Source organism: Gorilla gorilla, chromosome 6 (assembly GCF_029281585.2).
Source record: "Gorilla gorilla gorilla isolate KB3781 chromosome 6, NHGRI_mGorGor1-v2.1_pri, whole genome shotgun sequence".
Lineage (NCBI taxonomy): Eukaryota > Metazoa > Chordata > Mammalia > Primates > Hominidae > Gorilla > Gorilla gorilla.
Window position 1 is genome coordinate 31,139,201 of NC_073230.2, and position 20,221 is coordinate 31,159,421.

A 20,221-nucleotide genomic window follows, 5' to 3' on the forward strand; every position below is an offset into this window, starting at 1 on the left:
GGAGGTTGCAGTGAGCTAAGATCTCCAGCCTGAGCGACAGAGCAAGACTTCGTTTGGGGGAAAAAAAAAAAAAAACCATAAAAAATCTGTGTTTTAATTTTCCTTCAACACTTATGAATGGAAAGTGCAGTATTCTAGTATATTACAGATAAAATTACATAGTGTACATTTATTTTGGAATATTTTTGCATTTGATAAAGTATAATATTATGTAATTAAAATTATTTTTGAAGTAATAGGCAAAATTTTAGTTATTTTTGCAGTCTTTAATCCCACGGAATCTTCAAAAATAGTAACCACCGTGCCTTTTACATAAAATAGACTACCAGTTTAAAGCATTTGTTCTATTACTTGTAATGTTTCTCTTTGTTTACATTGTGGAAGTCCTTTTTATGGGAGGATATTTTCTAAAAAAAGAATATGTACATTGTTTCAAAGTATTGATTTATGTAAGTGATCAAAATGTATATGAGTTCAGTATAAGTTTGTAAAAGTTTGGCTAGAGATAATTTTAAGGATAGAGATCATATATGATAAAATTGCATCTACTACAAAATACTCAAAAGAGTTAGTGAAGGAAATATTGAGCTCATTTTTAATATAGAGTTTGAATTTTGATAACTGCATTTAGGACAAAACATTTGTAAGAATTGAACATGATGTAGTTTAGTCTTCATTCATTATTAATGGATGGATTATTATAATCTAATTTAAGGTGTTGTTCTAGTTTTTCAGGAATTGTTCAAATGGATGAAGATACACATTACGATAAAGGTACTGACACTAAAAATTATTTTGGGGTGTAAGAGCTAGATGATACTGATTAATTTCTAATTTTCCTTGTATTGTGATTTGATTTTAGTGGAAGATGTGGTTGGAAGTCACATAGAAGATGCAGTAACATTTTGGGCCCAGGTAAATAGCAAACTGGTTGATATCCCCCCTCACCTCCCCCAATCCAGTTCCTCCCCAACAAAAACAAAAATAAAACCCAGGAATAAATACATTTGTCATTCTCATTGCCTAACATTTATTGAATTATTTATCACCAGGCATTATTAGGAGTTGTTGACAGCTGTGATGTTACTTGACTCATTATGAGTCAAGTATTATGCCCATAATACACCAAGTTTGAAAAAAGAAAATTGGCAAGATTGTGATTTCAGAATTCCACTCAATTCTAGGCTGCTTTTGCTGGATTCTGAGAGCCTGTTGTATTTGTGAAGTTATAGCCCCATCTAGGGGTCTTTTATAAGATTGTTTCTTGAAGGAGGATAAGTTAAAAATCTCGGTCGTTTTTTCTAATGGCTTAAATTTGAGATGTGGTATTTTTCTCATTATAGAATTGGAAGCATGAATGAAACATTTCTGATTTTCTGTTGGGAGGGTGTCAGTTAGGTAAGGTTACTCAGTTTTAAATACAAAGCAAGCACTGAAGGGCTGTGTTCCACAATTTAAGAAGGTAAATTCCTCTGATGCACAGAATGACCTGCTAATTTTTGGTTTTGTAAACTATACATGATACGGAAGGGAAAGAAATTACGTTTCTCTATACTCCCTACAGCATGGGAACTCCTTTTGGTGGGGGGTGAGGTGAACTCGTAATGTGGGAAATAAGGAGAATATATGAGAAGAAAGTTCTAGAAGAATATGATTAACCCAGAGTTCTTAAATATATAGTCATGCATCACTTAATGACTGGGATACATGCAGAGAAATGCATCATTAGGCAACTGCGTCGCTGTATGAACATCATAGAATGTACTTAGAGAAACCTGGATGATATAGCCTACCACATACCTAGGCCATGTGGTGTACCTGTACCTCATGTTACTGTACTGAATGCTGCAGACAATTGTAACACAATATTAAGTCTTTATGTATCTAAACATGAAGGTACAGTAAAAACATATTATAAAAGATTAAAAAGTGGTACACCTGTATAGGGCACTTACCATGAATGGAGCTTGCAGGATTAGAAATTGCTTTGGGTGAGTCATTGAGTGAGTAGTGAGGAATGTGAAGGCCTGGGACATTACTGTACACTACTGTATACTTTATAAATACCATACACTTAGGCTACACTAAATTTATACAAATATTTTTCTTCAATAAACCTTAGCTTACTGTAACTTTTAATAAACTCTTGACTCATTTGTAATAACACAGCTTAAACATTGTAGAGCTGTGCAAAAATATCCTTTACGTCCTTATTCTAAAGCTTTCCTCTCTTTTTAAACTTTTAATTTTTTTTTTACTTTAAAAACTTTTTGGTTAAAAACGAAGACACAAGATCTTCAATATCACTGTCTTTCACTTCCACTTCTTGTCCTACTAGAAGGTCTTCAGGGTCAGTAATGTACATGGAGCTGTCATCTTCTGTAATAAAAATGCCCTTTTGGAATACCTTCAGAAGGACTTGAGGTGGCTGTACAGTTAACTTTTTTAAATAAGTAGGAGTACACTAAAATAAGAAAAATTATAGTAAAAAAATATATATATACACACACACACCAGTGACATAGTTATTTTCATTACCAAGTATTATGTACTGTACATAATTGTATGTGCTGTGCTTTTGTGAGACTGGGGCACGGTAGGTTTACACCAGCATCACCACAAATATGTGAGTAATGCATTGTTCTATGATGTTACAATGGCTAGGACTACACTAGGCAATAGGAATTTTTCAGCTTCATTATAATCTTACGGGACTACTGTAGTGTGTGTGGTTCATTCTTAACCACAATGTCACTATGTGGGGCATGGCTGCATGTAAAAAAAAAATTGTAGAAGGGTGATGTTATAGAAAACTTGGGGCAAATTCGTGTGTCTGCTTATGCACATGTATTTGGCAGATTTGTTTCTGCTTATGCATATTCTCTAAAGGTTGCTCACGTTCTGGTTCCATGCCCATTGTCTCTGTATTAGTGACAACTGCATCACTCTCAACAGTGTCCCAGGGTGGATGATAAATTATATTTAAGCTTATTGTATAGAAACGTCATTTATCAGTGTAAAAAGATTTTCTAGACTAGTGCTGTCTAGTAGGAATATATGAGCCATGTAAGTAATTTTAAAACATTTTTGGCAGCCACATTGAAGAAACTAAAAATAGCAGGTGACATTTTAATAAGTACATTTTATTTAACTCAATATATCCAAAATATTGTTTCAAAATATAATTAGCATAAAAATGTGAACAGGATAGTTTATATTTCCTTTTTAATATTGTCTTTGAAATCCAGTGTGTATATTAGACTTACAGCATATCTCCTTAGACTAGCCATATTTCAAGTGAGTATTGGCTGTTGTATTCACTAGTGCAGCTCTAGACTTTGAATTCAGTTTACTTTATTTGTGAATATGTTGATTGAATTTGGAGCAAATTCAAGAGTCAGCAGTTTTTTTTCTGTAAAGGATCAGATGATGAGTATTTTACCATTTTTAGGCCATACAGTTTGTTTTGCAGCTATTCAATTCTGCCAACATAGTGCAAAGCAGCCATAGACATAATGTGAATGAGTGTGTAGCTGTGATGCAGTAAACTTTATTTACTAAAACAGGCGGCTGTAATTTGCCAACCTCTGAGTTAAACCATGAAGTTGAAGCTCTTGTAGAAGAACGTTTAAAACAGGAAACATGCACATGAAAAGATTAAACATTAAAACTACTAATGGTATATAAATGAATATAGTGGTTATTTCAATAAGCAAATTGGCAAATTTGGTTGGGGTTATGGTGGGATACAGGCATAGAGAAGACTAGAGATTTGGAAATACGCGTAGGCAGATTAGGATGAAAATCTGCTCCCGTGTATTCTCCATTTTTTTTGCCCTGTGGGCTTCTGCCTTATAAACCACTTATAAGCAAACACTTCAGATTGGATGAGTGGCAGCTGAAGGAATCTGACATATTTGACTCCACCTGTTTCTTTGAAAGAACAAGCTTCTGGTCAGGCATGGTGGCTCATGCCTGTAATCCCAACACTTTGGGAGACCTATGTGAGAGGATCGCCTGAGCCCAGGAGTTTGAGACCAGCCTTGGCAACATAGTAAGACCTTGTCACTACAAAAAAAAAAAAAAAAAAAAATTAGCCGGGCATGGTGGTGCATGCCTGTGTTCCCAGCTATGTGGGAGGCTGAGGGTGGGAAGATTGCCTGGGCCCAGGAGATTGAGACTGCAGTGAGCTGAGATTGCACCAAACAAACAAACAAACAAACAAAGAGCTCCTATTTGTTTTAGTCTGTATAGTGAAAAAATATAGTTATATGGAATATTTTGATTCCAGGGGTTTGTTCACAAAGGCTGTTTCTGTTGTTTCTCAGGGTCAGTTTAAATTCAGTTCCTGTTCTATGCTGAGACTTTGATATTCATCATGATGTTCTTTGAACTGCTCTTTCAGAGTTTTTTTTCAGTCATCACAGATAATCATGTTCTTTCTAGCATTATTGAATATTTTGTTGGTATATTTCTTTAGAACATATATATATATTTAACATTTTATTTTGAAGAAACTTTGACTTACAGGAATGTTGCAAAATTAGTACAGAGGCTAGAATGTGGCTCTGTATACTCTTCACCCAGCTTCCTTTAATGCTAATGTGTTATATAACCACAGTACAGTGATCAAAGCCAGGGAATTAACATTAGTACAATGCTATTAACTAAACTACAGCCCTTATTTAAATTTTAGCAGTTTTTTGTCTTTTTGTGTTCCAGGATCCAATACAGAATCCCAAATTGTATTTAGTTGTGTATCCTTGGTTTCCTTTAACCTCTGAATGTTCCTCAGTTTTTCCTTGTATTTCAAGACTTTTGACACTTCTGATGAATATTAGTTATTTTGTAGAGTATCTTTTAATTTGGGTTTGTTTGATGATTTCTTATGAATAGATTAGCAAGAGTTCCACAGAAGTGATATTGTAGTCCTCTCAGTATATCATATTGGGGTTTCGTGATGTGATATACCTTCTTATTGATGATAACCTTGATTCACTTGGGTAAGGTGGCAACTTCCAGGTTTTTTCGCTGTAAAGTTACTCTTTTCTTTTGTAATTAATTAATGTTTTAGGAGACTTATTGTGGCTGTCTAATCCAGTTTCTGTTCAACTTTTCACCCACGAATTTTATTGTTTATTGCTCTAGTGCTTGCCTAATGATGATTTTCTATTCCCCTCATTCCTTCCACATTTATTAATTGGAATTCTTCTATAAGGAAGAGCTGTCTCTTCTCTGCCATTTATTTATTCAATTATTTATATTAATATAAACTCAAGGATATTTATTCCATGGGTTATATCATAATTTATTTTGTTGTTTAAATTATTCAGCCTTGGCCATTGGGACAAAGTTCACCAAAGAATACAGATTGGTACTTGTCCTTAAACGTCTCCTATTCTTTTTTTGAGCACTTTTTTTTTTTTTTTTTTTTCAAGACAGGGTCTCCGTCACCAAGGCTAGAGTGCAGTAGTGTGCTCATGGCTCACTGCAGTCTCGAACTTCTGGGCTCAAGCAATCCTCCCACCTCATCTTCCTGTGTAGTTGGAACTATAGGTGCACACTACCATGCCCGGCTAATTTTTTGTATTATATTTGTAGAGACAGGGTTTCACCACATTGCCAAGCTACTCTCAAACTCCTGGGCTCAAAAATGATCCTCCCACCTCGGCCCTCCAAAGTGATGGGATTACAGGTGTGAGCCATCGCAACCTGCTTTTTTTTTTTTTTTTTTTTTAGCATTTCTTTACTTTCTGGCACCATCAAATGTTCCGGGATCATCTTTTATTTCCCAGTTTGAGCTCTGCAATCAAATCAATCTTTAAGGAATCCTTTCCATATGATTTAATTATATTTGGTATCTTGTTTGAATTCTACCTAATTTGAACACATTGGGAAGTAAACTTTTTCTATGGCCTAGTCTCATTTCTTATAAATAACTCATTTAAATTATGAAAAAATACAGACATAAGAAGTTGATTTAATTTCTAATGGCCTAAAATCTTTTAAGTTTATCATGCTTAGAACCCTCAAGCGTGTAACACTGTAAAATAATATTTTACTGTATCTTATACTATATCTAATCTTTCTAGAGTATCAATAGAAATAAGGATATCATGAAGATTGGTTGCTCACTGTCTGAAGTTTGCCCCCAGGCCAGTTCTGTTTTGGGGAATCTTGACCCAAACAAGGTGAGCCATATTCTTGAATATAATTATTTCATTCCTCCTGTCAGCTTTCCTGTGTCTTAGATATTTAGTTTTTGGAGTTCCTGGTATATTTGAAAAGAAGAGGCTGATTTTTGGAATTTGTATAAACTACTGTTATGGTAAATTTATTAATTCAAAAATACTTATGGACTGAATATTACTCAGTCTTGAAATTTGACATAAGCTACAACATGGATGAATCTTCAGGACATTAGCTAAATAAGCCAGTCACAAGAGGATAAATACTGTTATGGTTCTACTTGTATGAAGTACTTAGAGTAGTCAAAATCATAGAGACAGAAAAAGTGAGTGATGGTTATCAGGGACTGGGGGAAGATTGAGGATGAGGAGTTATTGATTAATGGGTGTAGAGTTTCAGTTTTACAACATGAAAAGAGCTATGGAGATGGATGATGAATGGTGGCGAAGGTTGCAGAACAGTATGAATGTACTTAATGCCACTGAACTGTATACTTAACAGTGGTCAAGATAGTCAATTTTATGTTATGTATAGTTTACTACAGTTAAAAATAGGAACAGTAGAATTAAAAGCTACACTATTCTAGCCAAAAAAACAGAAGTGAAGAAAATGTATGTACTGTCTGCCATGTACGTGGCACTGTATTAAGCATTAAGTATGCAGTGGTGAACAAACTAGATTCCTTGCATTTGACTTTGATTCACAAAAAATTTGTAAGATGCATCTTTATGCAGAGCAATTTGGCTTTTTTCTTTTTTACTGAGTTATAACTTGTATACAGTAAGGTATATATCTCTTAAGATCCTAAGTATATAGCTTGGTGAGTTTTTACGTGTGTATGTATCCATGTAACCACCATCCAGATCAACATATGGTTCCATCATTTCAGAAAATTCCTTCGGGCCCCTTCTCAGTCAATTCTTAGTCAGTCGTTTCTCCATCAGAGGTATAACCCTCATTCTGATACTATCACCATAGATTCATATGTCTGTTCTTAAATCATGGAGTATGTAGTTTATTGTATGTATCTGGCTTCTTTTGTTCAACATAATTTCTGAGATTCATTTATATTGTTGTGTGTATTAGTGTATTGGTAGTCTGTTCTTTTTTAAGCTATTTAACATTCATTGTATAAATATAACACAATTTATTGATCTGTTCTCCTTTGATGGGCATTTGGATTTTTTGCAGTTTTTAACTACTCTGAATGAAACTGCCGTGAAATCCTTATATAAGTCTTCTGCTGGATGTATTGACTCATTTCTTTTGCACGTATATCTAGAGTAGAATTGCTAAATTGCAGGGTAGGCATGTTTCTGCCAAAGTAGATACTGCCAAACAGCTTTGCAAAAGTGTTGAACCAATTTACATTCTTATCAGCAATATATGAGAGTTATAGTTCCTCGATGTCCTCACCAGCCCCCTGCTTTGCTAGTGTACTAAGGTTGTGTTTTAATATTTTTATTAGCCCTTTGGAAGGGGTCTTGTGAAGTACCTATTCACATCTTTTCCCCATTTTTAAATTAGGTTATTTGTCTTGATTGATCTGTAGGCATTCCGTATGTTTTTTTCACTTTAATTTTCATTTTTATTTCTACCTCTTAAAGTCGATGATAAAGTCACAACTGTAAAATGAATGCATTTAAAAAATAAAAGATATATTTCAATGACAAAAAGTATGCAATGATCATGAAAATCTACTGTACACTTTGCCAAGGCCAAAGAATGAAAGACAGTATGAAAAAGCCAATCTTCAAATATATCCTCAACAAAAACCCCCTCCTAAATAGTAAAATTATCGTTTAAGAATATTTGTCTTTACACATCTAAACAGAAGCTCTAACCAAAAAAAAAAGTGGGGGAAAGGGCAGATGATAACTCTCCACAAGTTTTCCAGATATAAACATGTGGTCACCAGGAATTCAAGATTAAACTTCTAAAGCAACATTTAACTCAAAATAAAGTGAACATTTCTGACAGGTGACAACAGTAGTATGAAACTGATTTTTCCTTTCCTAAGTAGAAATGAGATGGGGCATTTCAGTAATCATCTAAGAATAACTGTAGAAATACTCCCAATTCTACCACCCCACCCACTGGTATAAAACAGATACCTTCCATGAAAGTATCTTTCACATTACTGAAATATCCTCACTTACTTGGGACAATTTCATGCTTAGATGAGTATAAACACTTGTTTTTAGGTGTGTGGAATTATTGGAGCTGAGATTTTTGAAACAATATCTGAATCTTAGCAGAGATATAAAAATCCTTTCACTATACATTGACTGGGCTTCCTTAACCAAATCTGAGCAACTACTGTAATAACAGTGCTGGTGGTAGTCCATGATACTCTCAAATTTTTTCCCTTTAAGAAATGTATAATCCATGTAATACTAGTAAATATGTTACATTGTACACCTTCTTAACAAAGAATGTCTGTTTTCGGGCCTTACTAGGAAAACAAACAGACAAACAATGGCAGTTACTGCCTGTTTTTATCACTGATAAGCTACAATAAAGCTCAAATGATGGATGGTTTACGTGTGTGATATTAAGTACAAAATGAAAGCCGTTATAATTTTACCAAAAGAAACACGAAAAATATGGGAAGAAGTGAAGTGAACATGGCATGGGTCCCAAAGATTACTATATGTTTCAGAACAGGATTTTGAAAACAAACAATTTCTGTGAATATTTCTTATACTAGAAAGATCCAAAGCAAATCTAGGCAAGCTTAGCCCTACCTTGTCAAAGATAAATACTCAGGTAAGTTGGAAGTTCCGTTTGCTAAAGTGCATCTGCTGATCATATCTACCCTGCTACTTAGAGACAGCCAGGAAGGTGGCCATCACTCATGCTCATTCACTCTTTCTGTGTTTTATCAAGAGTCACACGTAACAATTTTTTTTTCAAACCAAATGCTTTATACAGTGAACTACAGGAAAAACAATTCTAAATACACTTTTAAAATGCTAGAGAGTTAAGATAACCTCATTAAAGAAAAAAATACTGAAAATGTAAAGGGTCCATACAAAATAACAGCTGTATTAAGTGTATACTTTCTATTTTAATAATTCACTTGGCTGTGCTCTTAAAATGAGAGAAGCAGATATTTTACCCATGTCTTCTGGCAAGAGATTCAAAAGCAGAAGTAGCAGGACTGTAAAATTTCATAAAATTTGTGGGATTTTTTTAAAGCTAAATTATTCAATATCTTGTACTGTTTTGCACCCATATATTACCCCGGAATATACGTACAGCATCCCAGCAACAGTGACTGCAACAAAAGTAAGGTAAATAGGTCTACAAAGCATTTGATTTCCTTATTAGAGAAAGTTTTTGTAGAGGAAATGCAAACAACTGCAATTCAGATCACATTATATAAGCTTGACAATGGAAAAATACTGAAGTTTATCTCTACCTCATATTATAATCAAAAAATTTACTGGCGGTCACCCCAGTCCTAAATGCAAAAGGTAAAAACTTCCAGAGAAACACACACACACACACACACACACAAATATATCTATGATCTTGGGGTAAGTATAGTGGTCTTAAATGGGAAGCAGAATGCACATACCAAAAAGAAAAAAATTAATAAATTTCAAATAATACCAAGAAAATGAGTAGGTAGGCCACAGACTAAAAGAAACTAGCAATACATATAAAAGACAAAGGACTCGTGTCAAGAATACGTACAGGTTCGGCATAGTGATTCACACCATGAATCTCAGCACTTTGGGAGGCTAAGGTGGGAAAACTGATTGAGCCCAGGAGTTCAAGACCAGCCTGGTCAACATAGTGATGCCCCCATCTCTACAAAAACTTTAAAAATTAGCTGGGCATGGTGGCACACGACTTTAGTCCCAGCTACTTGGAAGGCTGAGGTGGGAAGATCACTTGAGCCCAATAGGTTGAGGCTGCAGTGAGCCATGATCACACCACTGCACTCCAGCCTGGGCAACAGAGACCTCATCTCAAAAAAACATATATAAAATCATACACATAGGTCCCTGCCCCACCAATTCGCTCTCCTCGGCGGTGGCGGTGGCTGTGCTGTTGTGGTGGTGGCAGCGTCCAGCTGCCGCAGACCCCACCAACTCCCAGCACCTAGTCTGCTCACCGCTGCAGTGGGCCGGACCAACCGCTGCACCACAGATCCTTTTGGAGTAAACCATGGGATTTGGCCTCATTCAGATGCGGTGGAATATGCCAAGGAAAAACTGGAGAGCTTCATCAAAAATAGTGATAGGTTTAGTAATCAGCTCCTAGACCTAGACTATCCATCTAAGAGGGAAGTTACAGGGCAAGGCTAGGTCACCCTGATCTCCTAGCCGCTTATCAAAAAAATTATATGTGCAAGTTGGCAAGCCCCCACTGTAAGCAAAATCATCTGTCCATCTCAAGATGAAGATATTCCAACATGCACCTATAAAGAAAACCACTCCTAAGATTTGAGTTCTGTGAACCTGCATTTGTCGTCAGTAATTGCCTCCAGATAGCATCTGACAGTCATCAGCATGACCGAATTTACCGTGGAGCTGGAGTCCAGAAAGACCATGAAAACTACATGAAAATATTACTAAAAGTTGGAGACATGTTAGTCATGCCTGTAGAGGATCAGTTAACACAGAACTGGACAAAACACTTGGGAAAGGAAAAATATCCTTGTTGTGTCATTTGCTCCACTTGTGCAACCAAGTAAGAATGATAATGGTAAACCAGATTCTGTGGGACTCCCTCCCTGTGCTGTCAGGAATCCACAGGGCTTGGCTTGTATTTACATTCGACGCACACTTAGAAATTTCATAAATGATGAGATGCAGGCCAAGGGGATTCCGCAAAGGGCTCCACCCAAAAGGAAAAAAAAAGAGAGTTAAACAGAGAACTAACATGTACATATTTGTGGGTAATCAGCTTATTCCTCAGCCTCTAGACAGAGAGGAGGATGAAAAAATGGAAGAAGATAACAAAGAAGAGGAAGAAAAAGATCACAGTGAAGCAATGAAGCCAGAGGAGCCACCTCAAAATTTACTGAGAAAAAAATCACAACGCTGCCCCTCCCTGAATCTTTAAAAGCTTACTTGACATATTTTAGAGACGAATAGTTTAGATCAAGGAGAAAGAATGCCACCAGTAATTCCCTTAGTCTTGAAAATGTAGCGTTTGTTAGGAGTTAAGAGAGAGAATTATTTCTTTCATCAGAGCGAATTATAGTGGAAAAAAGCAAAACTTGTTTCTGTCAGTAACAATAATAATGTAAAAGAATCCCTTTTATAAAATCTATTTAAATCTTGGAAGAATGCTGTTTTAGCTCAGAGTGATTTCAAAGTGGAATGAAACAGTAATCAAGACTTCTGTACTATAAATCCTTTTCTGATTCCTCACAGATTCGTAGTGGTAAGGGTTAGATTTAATTTTATATAAGGTTTAAATAATTGTCAAGCTTATATAATGTGATCTGAATTGCAGTTGTTTGCATTTCCTCTACAAAAACTTTCTCTAATAAGGAAATCAAATGCTTTGTAGACCTATTTACCTTACTTTTGTTGCAGTCACTGTTGCTGGGATGCTGTACGTATATTCCGGGGTAATATATGGGTGCAAAACAGTACAAGATATTGAATAATTTAGCTTTAAAAAAATCCCACAAATTTTATGAAATTTTACAGTCCTGCTACTTCTGCTTTTGAATCTCTTGCCAGAAGACATGGGTAAAATATCTGCTTCTCTCATTTTAAGAGCACAGCCAAGTGAATTATTAAAATAGAAAGTATACACTTAATACAGCTGTTATTTTGTATGGACCCTTTACATTTTCAGTATTTTTTTCTTTAATGAGGTTATCTTAACTCTCTAGCATTTTAAAAGTGTATTTAGAATTGTTTTTCCTGTAGTTCACTGTATAAAGCATTTGGTTTGAAAAAAAAATTGTTACGTGTGACTCTTGATAAAACACAGAAAGAGTGAATGAGCATGAGTGATGGCCACCTTCCTGGCTGTCTCTAAGTAGCAGGGTAGATATGATCAGCAGATGCACTTTAGCAAACGGAACTTCCAACTTACCTGAGTATTTATCTTTGACAAGGTAGGGCTAAGCTTGCCTAGATTTGCTTTGGATCTTTCTAGTATAAGAAATATTCACAGAAATTGTTTGTTTTCAAAATCCTGTTCTGAAACATATAGTAATCTTTGGGACCCATGCCATGTTCACTTCACTTCTTCCCATATTTTTCGTGTTTCTTTTGGTAAAATTATAACGGCTTTCATTTTGTACTTAATATCACACACGTAAACCATCCATCATTTGAGCTTTATTGTAGCTTATCAGTGATAAAAACAGGCAGTAACTGCCATTGTTTGTCTGTTTGTTTTCCTAGTAAGGCCCGAAAACAGACATTCTTTGTTAAGAAGGTGTACAATGTAACATATTTACTAGTATTACATGGATTATACATTTCTTAAAGGGAAAAAATTTGAGAGTATCATGGACTACCACCAGCACTGTTATTACAGTAGTTGCTCAGATTTGGTTAAGGAAGCCCAGTCAATGTATAGTGAAAGGATTTTTATATCTCTGCTAAGATTCAGATATTGTTTCAAAAATCTCAGCTCCAATAATTCCACACACCTAAAAACAAGTGTTTATACTCATCTAAGCATGAAATTGTCCCAAGTAAGTGAGGATATTTCAGTAATGTGAAAGATACTTTCATGGAAGGTATCTGTTTTATACCAGTGGGTGGGGTGGTAGAATTGGGAGTATTTCTACAGTTATTCTTAGATGATTACTGAAATGCCCCATCTCATTTCTACTTAGGAAAGGAAAAATCAGTTTCATACTACTGTTGTCACCTGTCAGAAATGTTCACTTTATTTTGAGTTAAATGTTGCTTTAGAAGTTTAATCTTGAATTCCTGGTGACCACATGTTTATATCTGGAAAACTTGTGGAGAGTTATCATCTGCCCTTTCCCCCACTTTTTTTTTTGGTTAGAGCTTCTGTTTAGATGTGTAAAGACAAATATTCTTAAACGATAATTTTACTATTTAGGAGGGGGTTTTTGTTGAGGATATATTTGAAGATTGGCTTTTTCATATTGTCTTTCATTCTTTGGCCTTGGCAAAGTGTACAGTAGATTTTCATGATCATTGCATACTTTTTGTCATGAAATGTATCTTTTATTTTTTAAATGCATTCATTTTACAGTTGTGACTTTATCATTGACTTTAAGAGTCAAAGGGAATGCTTCCAGTTTTTGCCCATTCAGTATGATATTGGCTGTGGGTTTGTCACAGAAGCTCTTATTATTTTGAGATACGTTCCTTCAGTACCTAGTTTATTGAGAGTTTTTAGCATAAAGGGCTGTTGAATTTTGTTAAAGGCCTTTTCTGCATCTATCGAGATAATCATGTGGTTTTTGTCTTTGGTTCTGTTTATATGATGGACTATGTTTATTGATATGGGTATGTTGAACCAGCCTTGCATCTTGGGGGATGAAGCCAACATGATCGTGGTGGATAAGCTTTTTGACGTGCTGCTGGATTCGGTTTGCCAGTATTTTATTGAGGATTTTTGCATGGTTGTTCATCAGGGATATTGGTCTAAAATTCTCTTTTTTTGTTGTGTCTCTGCCAGGCTTTGGTATCAGGATGATGTTGGTTTCCTAAAATAAATTAGGGACGATTTCCTCTTTTTCTGTTGTTTGGAATTGTTTCAGAAAGAATGGTACCAGCTTCTCTTTCTATTTCTGGTAGAATTTGGCTGTGAATCCGTCTAGTCCTGGACTTTTTTTTAGTTGGTAGGCTGTTATTGTCTCAATTTCAGAACCTGTTATTGGTCTATTCAGGGATTCAGCTTCTTCCTGGTTTAGTCTTGGGAGGGTGTATGTGTCCAGGAATTTATCCATTTCTTCTAGATTTTCTAGTTTATTTGCGTAGAGGTTTTTATAGTATTCTCTGATGGTAGTTTGTATTTCTGTGCGATCGGTGGTGATATCCCCTTTATCATTTTTTATTGCATCTATTTGATTCTTCTCTCTTTTCTTCTTTATTAGTCTTGCTAGCAGTCTATCAATTTTGTTGATCTTTTCGAAAAACCAGCTCCTGGATTCATTGATTTTATGAAGAGTTTTTTGTGTCTCTATTTCCTTCAGTTCTGCTCTGATCTTAGTTATTTCTTGCTTTCTGCTAGGTTTTGAATGTGTTTGAGAGACAGTTTGTTATAATTTCTGTTCTTTTACATTTGCTGAGGAGTGCTTTACTTCCAGCTATGTGGTTAATTTTGGAATAAGTGTGATGTGGTGCTGAGAATAATGTATATTCTGTTGATTTGAGGTGGAGAGTTCTGTGGATGTTTATTAGGTCCGCTTGGTGCAGAGCTGAGTTCAATTCCTGTATATCCTTGTTAACTTTCTGTCTCATTGATCTGTCTAATGTTGACAGTGGGGTGTTAAAGTCTCCCATTATTATTGTGTGGGAGTCCAAGTCTCTTTGTAGGTCTCTAAGGACTTGCTTTATGAATCTGGGTGTTCCTGTATTGGGTGCGTATATATTTAGGATAGTTAGCTCTTCTTATTGAATTGATCCCTTTACCAGTATGTAATGGCCTTCTTTGTCTCTTTTGATCTTTGTTGCTTTAAATTCTGTTTTATCAGAGACTAGGATTGCAACCCCTGCCTTTTTTTTTGTTTTCCATGTGCTTGGTAGATCTTGCTCCATCACTTTATTTTGAGCCTGTGTGTGTCTCTGCACGTGAGATGGGTCTCCTGAATACAGCACACTGATGGGTCTTGAGTGTTTTTATTTATTTATTTTTTTGAGATGGAGTCTCGCTCTGTTGCCCAGGCTAGAGTGCAGTGGTGTGATCTCAGCTCACTGCAAGTTCAGCCTCCCACTTTCACGCCATTCTCCTGCCTCAGCCTCCCTAGTAACTGGGACTACAGGTGCCTGCTAACACGCCCAGCTAATTTTTTGTATTTTTAGTAGAGACAGAGTTTCTCCGTGTTAGCCAGCAAGGTCTCGATCTCCTGACCTCGTGATCTGCCTGCCTCGACCTCCCAAAGTGTTGGGATTACAGGCGTGAGCCACTGCGCCCAGCCGGGTCTTGACTCTTTATCCAGTTTACCAGTCTGTGTCTTTTAATTGTATTGGAGCATTTAGCCCATTTACATTTAAGGTGAATATTGTTATGTGTGAATTTGATCCTGTCATTATGATGTTAGCTGGTTATTTTGCTCGTTAGTTGATGCAGTTTCTTCCTAGTATTAGTGGTCTTTACAATTTGTCATGTTTTTGCAGTGGTTGGTACCGATTGTTCCTTTCCATGTTTAGTGCTTGCTTCAGGAGCTCTTGTAAGGCAGGCCTGGTGGTGACAGAATCTCTCAGCATTTGTTTGTCTGTAAAGGATTTTATTTCTCCTTGACTTATGAAGCTTAGTTTGGCTGGATATGAAATTCTGGGTTGAAAATTCTTTTCTTTAAGAATGTTGAATATTGGCCCCCACTCCCTTCTGGCTTGTGGAGTTTCTGCCGAGAGATCTGCTGTTAGTCTGATGGTCTTCCCTTTGTGGGTAACCCAACCTTTCTCTGTGGCTGCCGTTAACATTTTTTCCTTCATTTCAACTTTGGTGAATCTGACAATTATGTGTCTTGGAGTTGCTCCTCTCGAGGAGTATCTTTGTGGCATTCTGTGTATTTCCTGAATTTGAATGTTGGCCTGCTTTGCTAGGTTGGGGAATTTCTCCTGGATAATATCTTGAAGAATGTTTTCCAACTTGGTTCTATTCACCCTGTCACTTTGAGGTACACCAGTCACACATAGATTTGGTCTTTTCACATAGTCCCATATTTCTGGAGGCTTTGTTTGTTTCTTTTTACTCTTTTCTCTCTAAACTTCTCTTCTTGCTTCATTTCATTCATTTGATCTTCAATCAGTGATACCCTTTCTTCCACTTGATCAAATCAGCTACTGAAGCTTGTGTATGCGTCACGTAGTTCTCGTGCCATGGTTCTCAGCTCCATCAGGTCATTAAGGACTTCTCTACACTGTTTATTCTAGTTAGCCATTTGTCTAGTTTTTTTCAAGGTTTTTAGCTTCTTTGCAGTGGGTTTGAACATCCTCCTTTAGCTTGGAGAAGTTTGTTATTACCAATTGTCTGAAGCCTTCTTCTCTCAACTCATCAAAGTCATTCTCCATCCAGCTTTGTTCCGTTGCTGGCGAGGAGCTGCGTTCTTTTGGAGGAGAAGAGGTGCTCTGATTTTTAGAATTTTCAGCTTTTCTGCTTTGATCTCTCCCCATCTTTGTGGTTTTATCTACTTTTTGTCTTTGATGATGGTGACGTACAGATGGGGTTTTGGTGTGGATGTCCTTTCTGTTTGTTAGTTTTCCTTCTAACAGTCAGGACCTTCACGTCCTCAGCTGCAGGTCTGTTGGAGTTTGCTGGAGGTCCACTCCAGACCCTGTTTGCCTGGGTATCACCAGCGGAGGCTGCAGAACAGCAAATATTGCAGAACGGCAGATGTTCCTGCCTGATCGTTCTTCTGGAAGCTTCGTCTCAGAGGGGCACCCGGCTGTATGAGGTGTCAGTCTGCCCCTACTGGGGGGTGCCTCCCAGTTAGGCTACTCGGGGGTCAGGGACCCACTTGAGGAAACAGTCTGTTTGTTCTCAGATCTCAAAGTCTGTGCTGGGAGAACCACTACTCTCTTCAAAGCTGTCAGACAGGGACGTTTAAGTCTGCAGAAGTTTCTGCTGCCTTTTGTTCAGCTATGCCCTGCCTCCAGAGGTGGAGTCTACAGAGGCGGGCAGGCCTCCTTGAGCTGTGGTGGGCCCCACCCAGTTCAAGCTTCCCGGCGGCTTTGTTTACCTACTCAAGCCTCAGCAGTGGCGGACGCCCCTCCCCCAGCCTCGCCGCCTTGCGGTTCATCTGAGACTGCTGTGCTAGCAGTGAGCAAGGCTCCGTGGGCATGGGACCCTCGGAGCCAGGCGTGGGATATAATCTCCTCGTGTGCTGTTGGCTAAGGCTATTGGAAAAGTGCAGTATTAGGGTGAGAGTGTCCCGAATTTCCTGGTACCATCTGTCATGGCTTCCCTTTGCTAGGAAAGGGAATTCTCTGACCCCTTGCACTTCCTGGGTGAGGCGATACCCGCCCTGCTCCGTGGGCTGCACCCACTGTCTGACAAGCCCCAGTGAGATGAACCCGGTACCTCAGTTGGAAATGCAGAAATCACCCGTCTTCTGCGTCGCTCACACTGGGAGCTTCAGACTGGAGCTGTTCCTATTCGGCCATCTTGGAACCTCTCTCTCCTCTTTTCTTTATAAATCTTGATTTTACTTTTATTTGCTGAAATAATCTAATGCCAGTTCTCCTTTCTATATTAATGGAGAATGAGCATGCAGATAAGTGTCTGTATATGATTCCTTGACAGATTTCTTTCAGAGACTATGTCTATAAAAATTAGCCCATCTGAGACCCATCATTGGAGCCAACTCATTCCTCAATTTTTAAAATTTTTTTTATGGGGGGATTACAGGTGTGAGCCACTGTGCCTGACCTATGACTGTGTTTAATATTGTTATAAATTAAGACATACTCCTTTTCTTCTATTGAATATAAAATTAATTACCTTATCAAAAATTTAAACAAGTGTCAGTAATTAAGTGATTAATCAGCTACTTCTGATTGTTCATAAATGGATTATACTTTGTCAGTTTTCCTTAGTGATCTAAATGGTTCTCTCCCTCTGCCACCATGTAGGAGGGTCATAGGCTATGAATAGTGGAGTTGTGGGAGGAGAAGATTGGGCCCAGGCACAATGAGAGTGAATATATAGTTTTCACTATGTCATGAGAATAGATAAGTCTATCTGGGATAGATTTACATGTTTTCGTGGTTGTATTACACTAACAGAGCCGCGAACTTCAGATTCTTCACTTTGTTGAGTACTGTTATACCTAGGCGAGTTAGAGAAACGCCACACTCTGAGACGAATTAAGAGTCCTTTATTTAAGCTGGCGGCCAAAGAGACGGCTAATGCTCAAAATTCTCTCGGCCTGGAGGAAGGGGCTTGATTAACTTTCATACCTTGGTTTAGGAAGGGGAGGGGAACTCAAATGCAATAATTCTACAGAAGTGAAAACATGCAAGAATCAAAAGAAGCAAATGGTTACAGAGAGATAAACAATTTAAAAGACAAATGGTTACAAAAAGCAAGGTACCAGGTGCAGGGCTCTAAATCCTTCATTATAATTAGATATAAATGCTATGCCGGACAGGAACTCAAGGCTTTATGTTGTTATCTCTTTGAAAAAAATCCTGGGAACTTCATACATTGTTTGTGCCGGTACCTTATCAGTTAATTGGGCTCCTTTGAAATGCTGAGGATCTGCTTACACAGGTCAACTCCTTGCGGAAGGATGTTGGGTAAGGAGCCCTTAGTGTCTTGTAAATTAAGGGGTCAATTGGAGTTTGTCCGGCTTTCCCAGCTAGAGAGAGTCTTACTTGAGAAGCAAGGCTAGGTGATTAAAGAGACAAACAGGACAAAATTTAAAGTAGCGTGTTAGAGTAAAAACAAGGTTAGGCATTACAGTACCAGCTCTATTCTTGGACACAAGTGTTCCCAGCCCTGCCTCACCTGGTTTGCAATAAACCATTGCATATCTGTCGCTTACCTTATACCAAATTATTAATCATATTGTGATGTTATTACAAAGCCTTAATTAAAGATGGTGCAGTCTTTTGCAGGGATTGAAATTGGTTAGGACTGTTGATTGTCAGCTATTTTTGCTACTTACCCCTATTTTCTTACCACGGTTGAGAGAGAGTACTATACTATTACTGCTTTCTCTTGCCCTTTAGTTGTTGAATGTTAGCTGAAGAAACCGGAGTTAATTATGAATTGAATACACTTATCCTTTGTAGCTTTTGAATTGTTATTTATTTATTTGTTTGTCTGAATTTATGTGTACTTTATTGTTTTGATGAATAGGTTTGGTGTTTAGGTTTCATAAAATAAATCTGTGGATTTGTCCTAGTTCAGAGTGATACATTGAAATTAATTTTATAATCCATAACTTAAAGCAGTATTCTTCAGCCATTTTTCTCATTATTCCCTCCTAAGGAGCATTTTTAGATCTGTTTTCTCCCTAATGGCCTAATGGCCCTTCTCCCCTTCAGATATTTTAATACTACAGATATACAGTATATAATAACTATGTTATCAGTAGGGTTGAACTTTGGAGGGCTACAGACCATTGTAGTATTTAAGATTTCCAACTCTCCATAAGGACCACTTTTATTCCCCTTAGGGATATTGCCCCAGTTGAGAATGTATGATTTAAAGCTGTTAAGGCCAGGCATGGGGGCTCATGCCCGTAATCCCAGCACTTTGGGAGGCCGAGGCAGGAGGATTGGTTGAGGCCAGGAGTTCAAAACCAGTCTTGGGCAACATAGTGAGACCCTGTTTCTACCAAAAAAAAAAAAAAAAAAAGCTAGGTATGGTATGTGTGCCTGTAGCCCCAGATATTTGGGAGGCTGAAGTGGGAGGATTGTGTGAGCCCAGAAGTTTGAGGCTACAGTGAGCTATGATCATGCTACTGCACTCCAGCCTGGACAACAGAGTAAAACCTTATCTCAAAAAAAGTAGTTATCAGCCTGCAGTGATTTTTGTATCCTTCCCAATCCAATCATGGCTTACTTCATTTTTGTTACTGTAAAGAAATACCTGAGACTGGGTAATTTATAAAGAAAAGAGGTTTATTTGGCTCATGGTTCTGTAGGCTGTACAAAAAGCATAGCTCCAACATAGTATAGTTGAGAGTTAGACTTAAGTGTCATGTACTTCGCATGTTTATGTTTTAAAAAAATTATACCAATTATGTCTTCAGACATTAAAATAGTATGATTTTAAGTGTTTGATGCCTGTGTCTTCTAAAAAAAAGTCTTTTTGCTTTTTATACAACTCTAACAAGGGACTCAGGGTGCTTCCACAAATATTAGAAGGTGAAGAGGAGCCAGTGTCTGTAGATTAC

At 37.2% G+C, this 20,221-nt stretch overlaps 1 protein-coding gene and 1 pseudogene across 8 annotated transcripts in view; both read left to right on the forward strand.

The window, feature by feature from the left end:
• Positions 1-20,221, forward strand: part of STK31 (serine/threonine kinase 31) — a 133,782-nt gene that overhangs the window by 1,868 nt on the left and 111,693 nt on the right. For all 8 annotated transcript variants that reach the window (XM_055347332.2, XM_031013448.3, XM_055347331.2 and 5 more), the window contains 3 exons: positions 728-774; positions 863-915; positions 6,093-6,191. In XM_055347332.2, coding sequence (XP_055203307.1) covers positions 728-774; positions 863-915; positions 6,093-6,191 — 199 coding nt within the window. The remainder of the gene's footprint in view (positions 1-727; positions 775-862; positions 916-6,092; positions 6,192-20,221) is intronic.
• Positions 6,598-11,300, forward strand: LOC101131697 (protein-L-isoaspartate O-methyltransferase domain-containing protein 1-like; annotated as a pseudogene).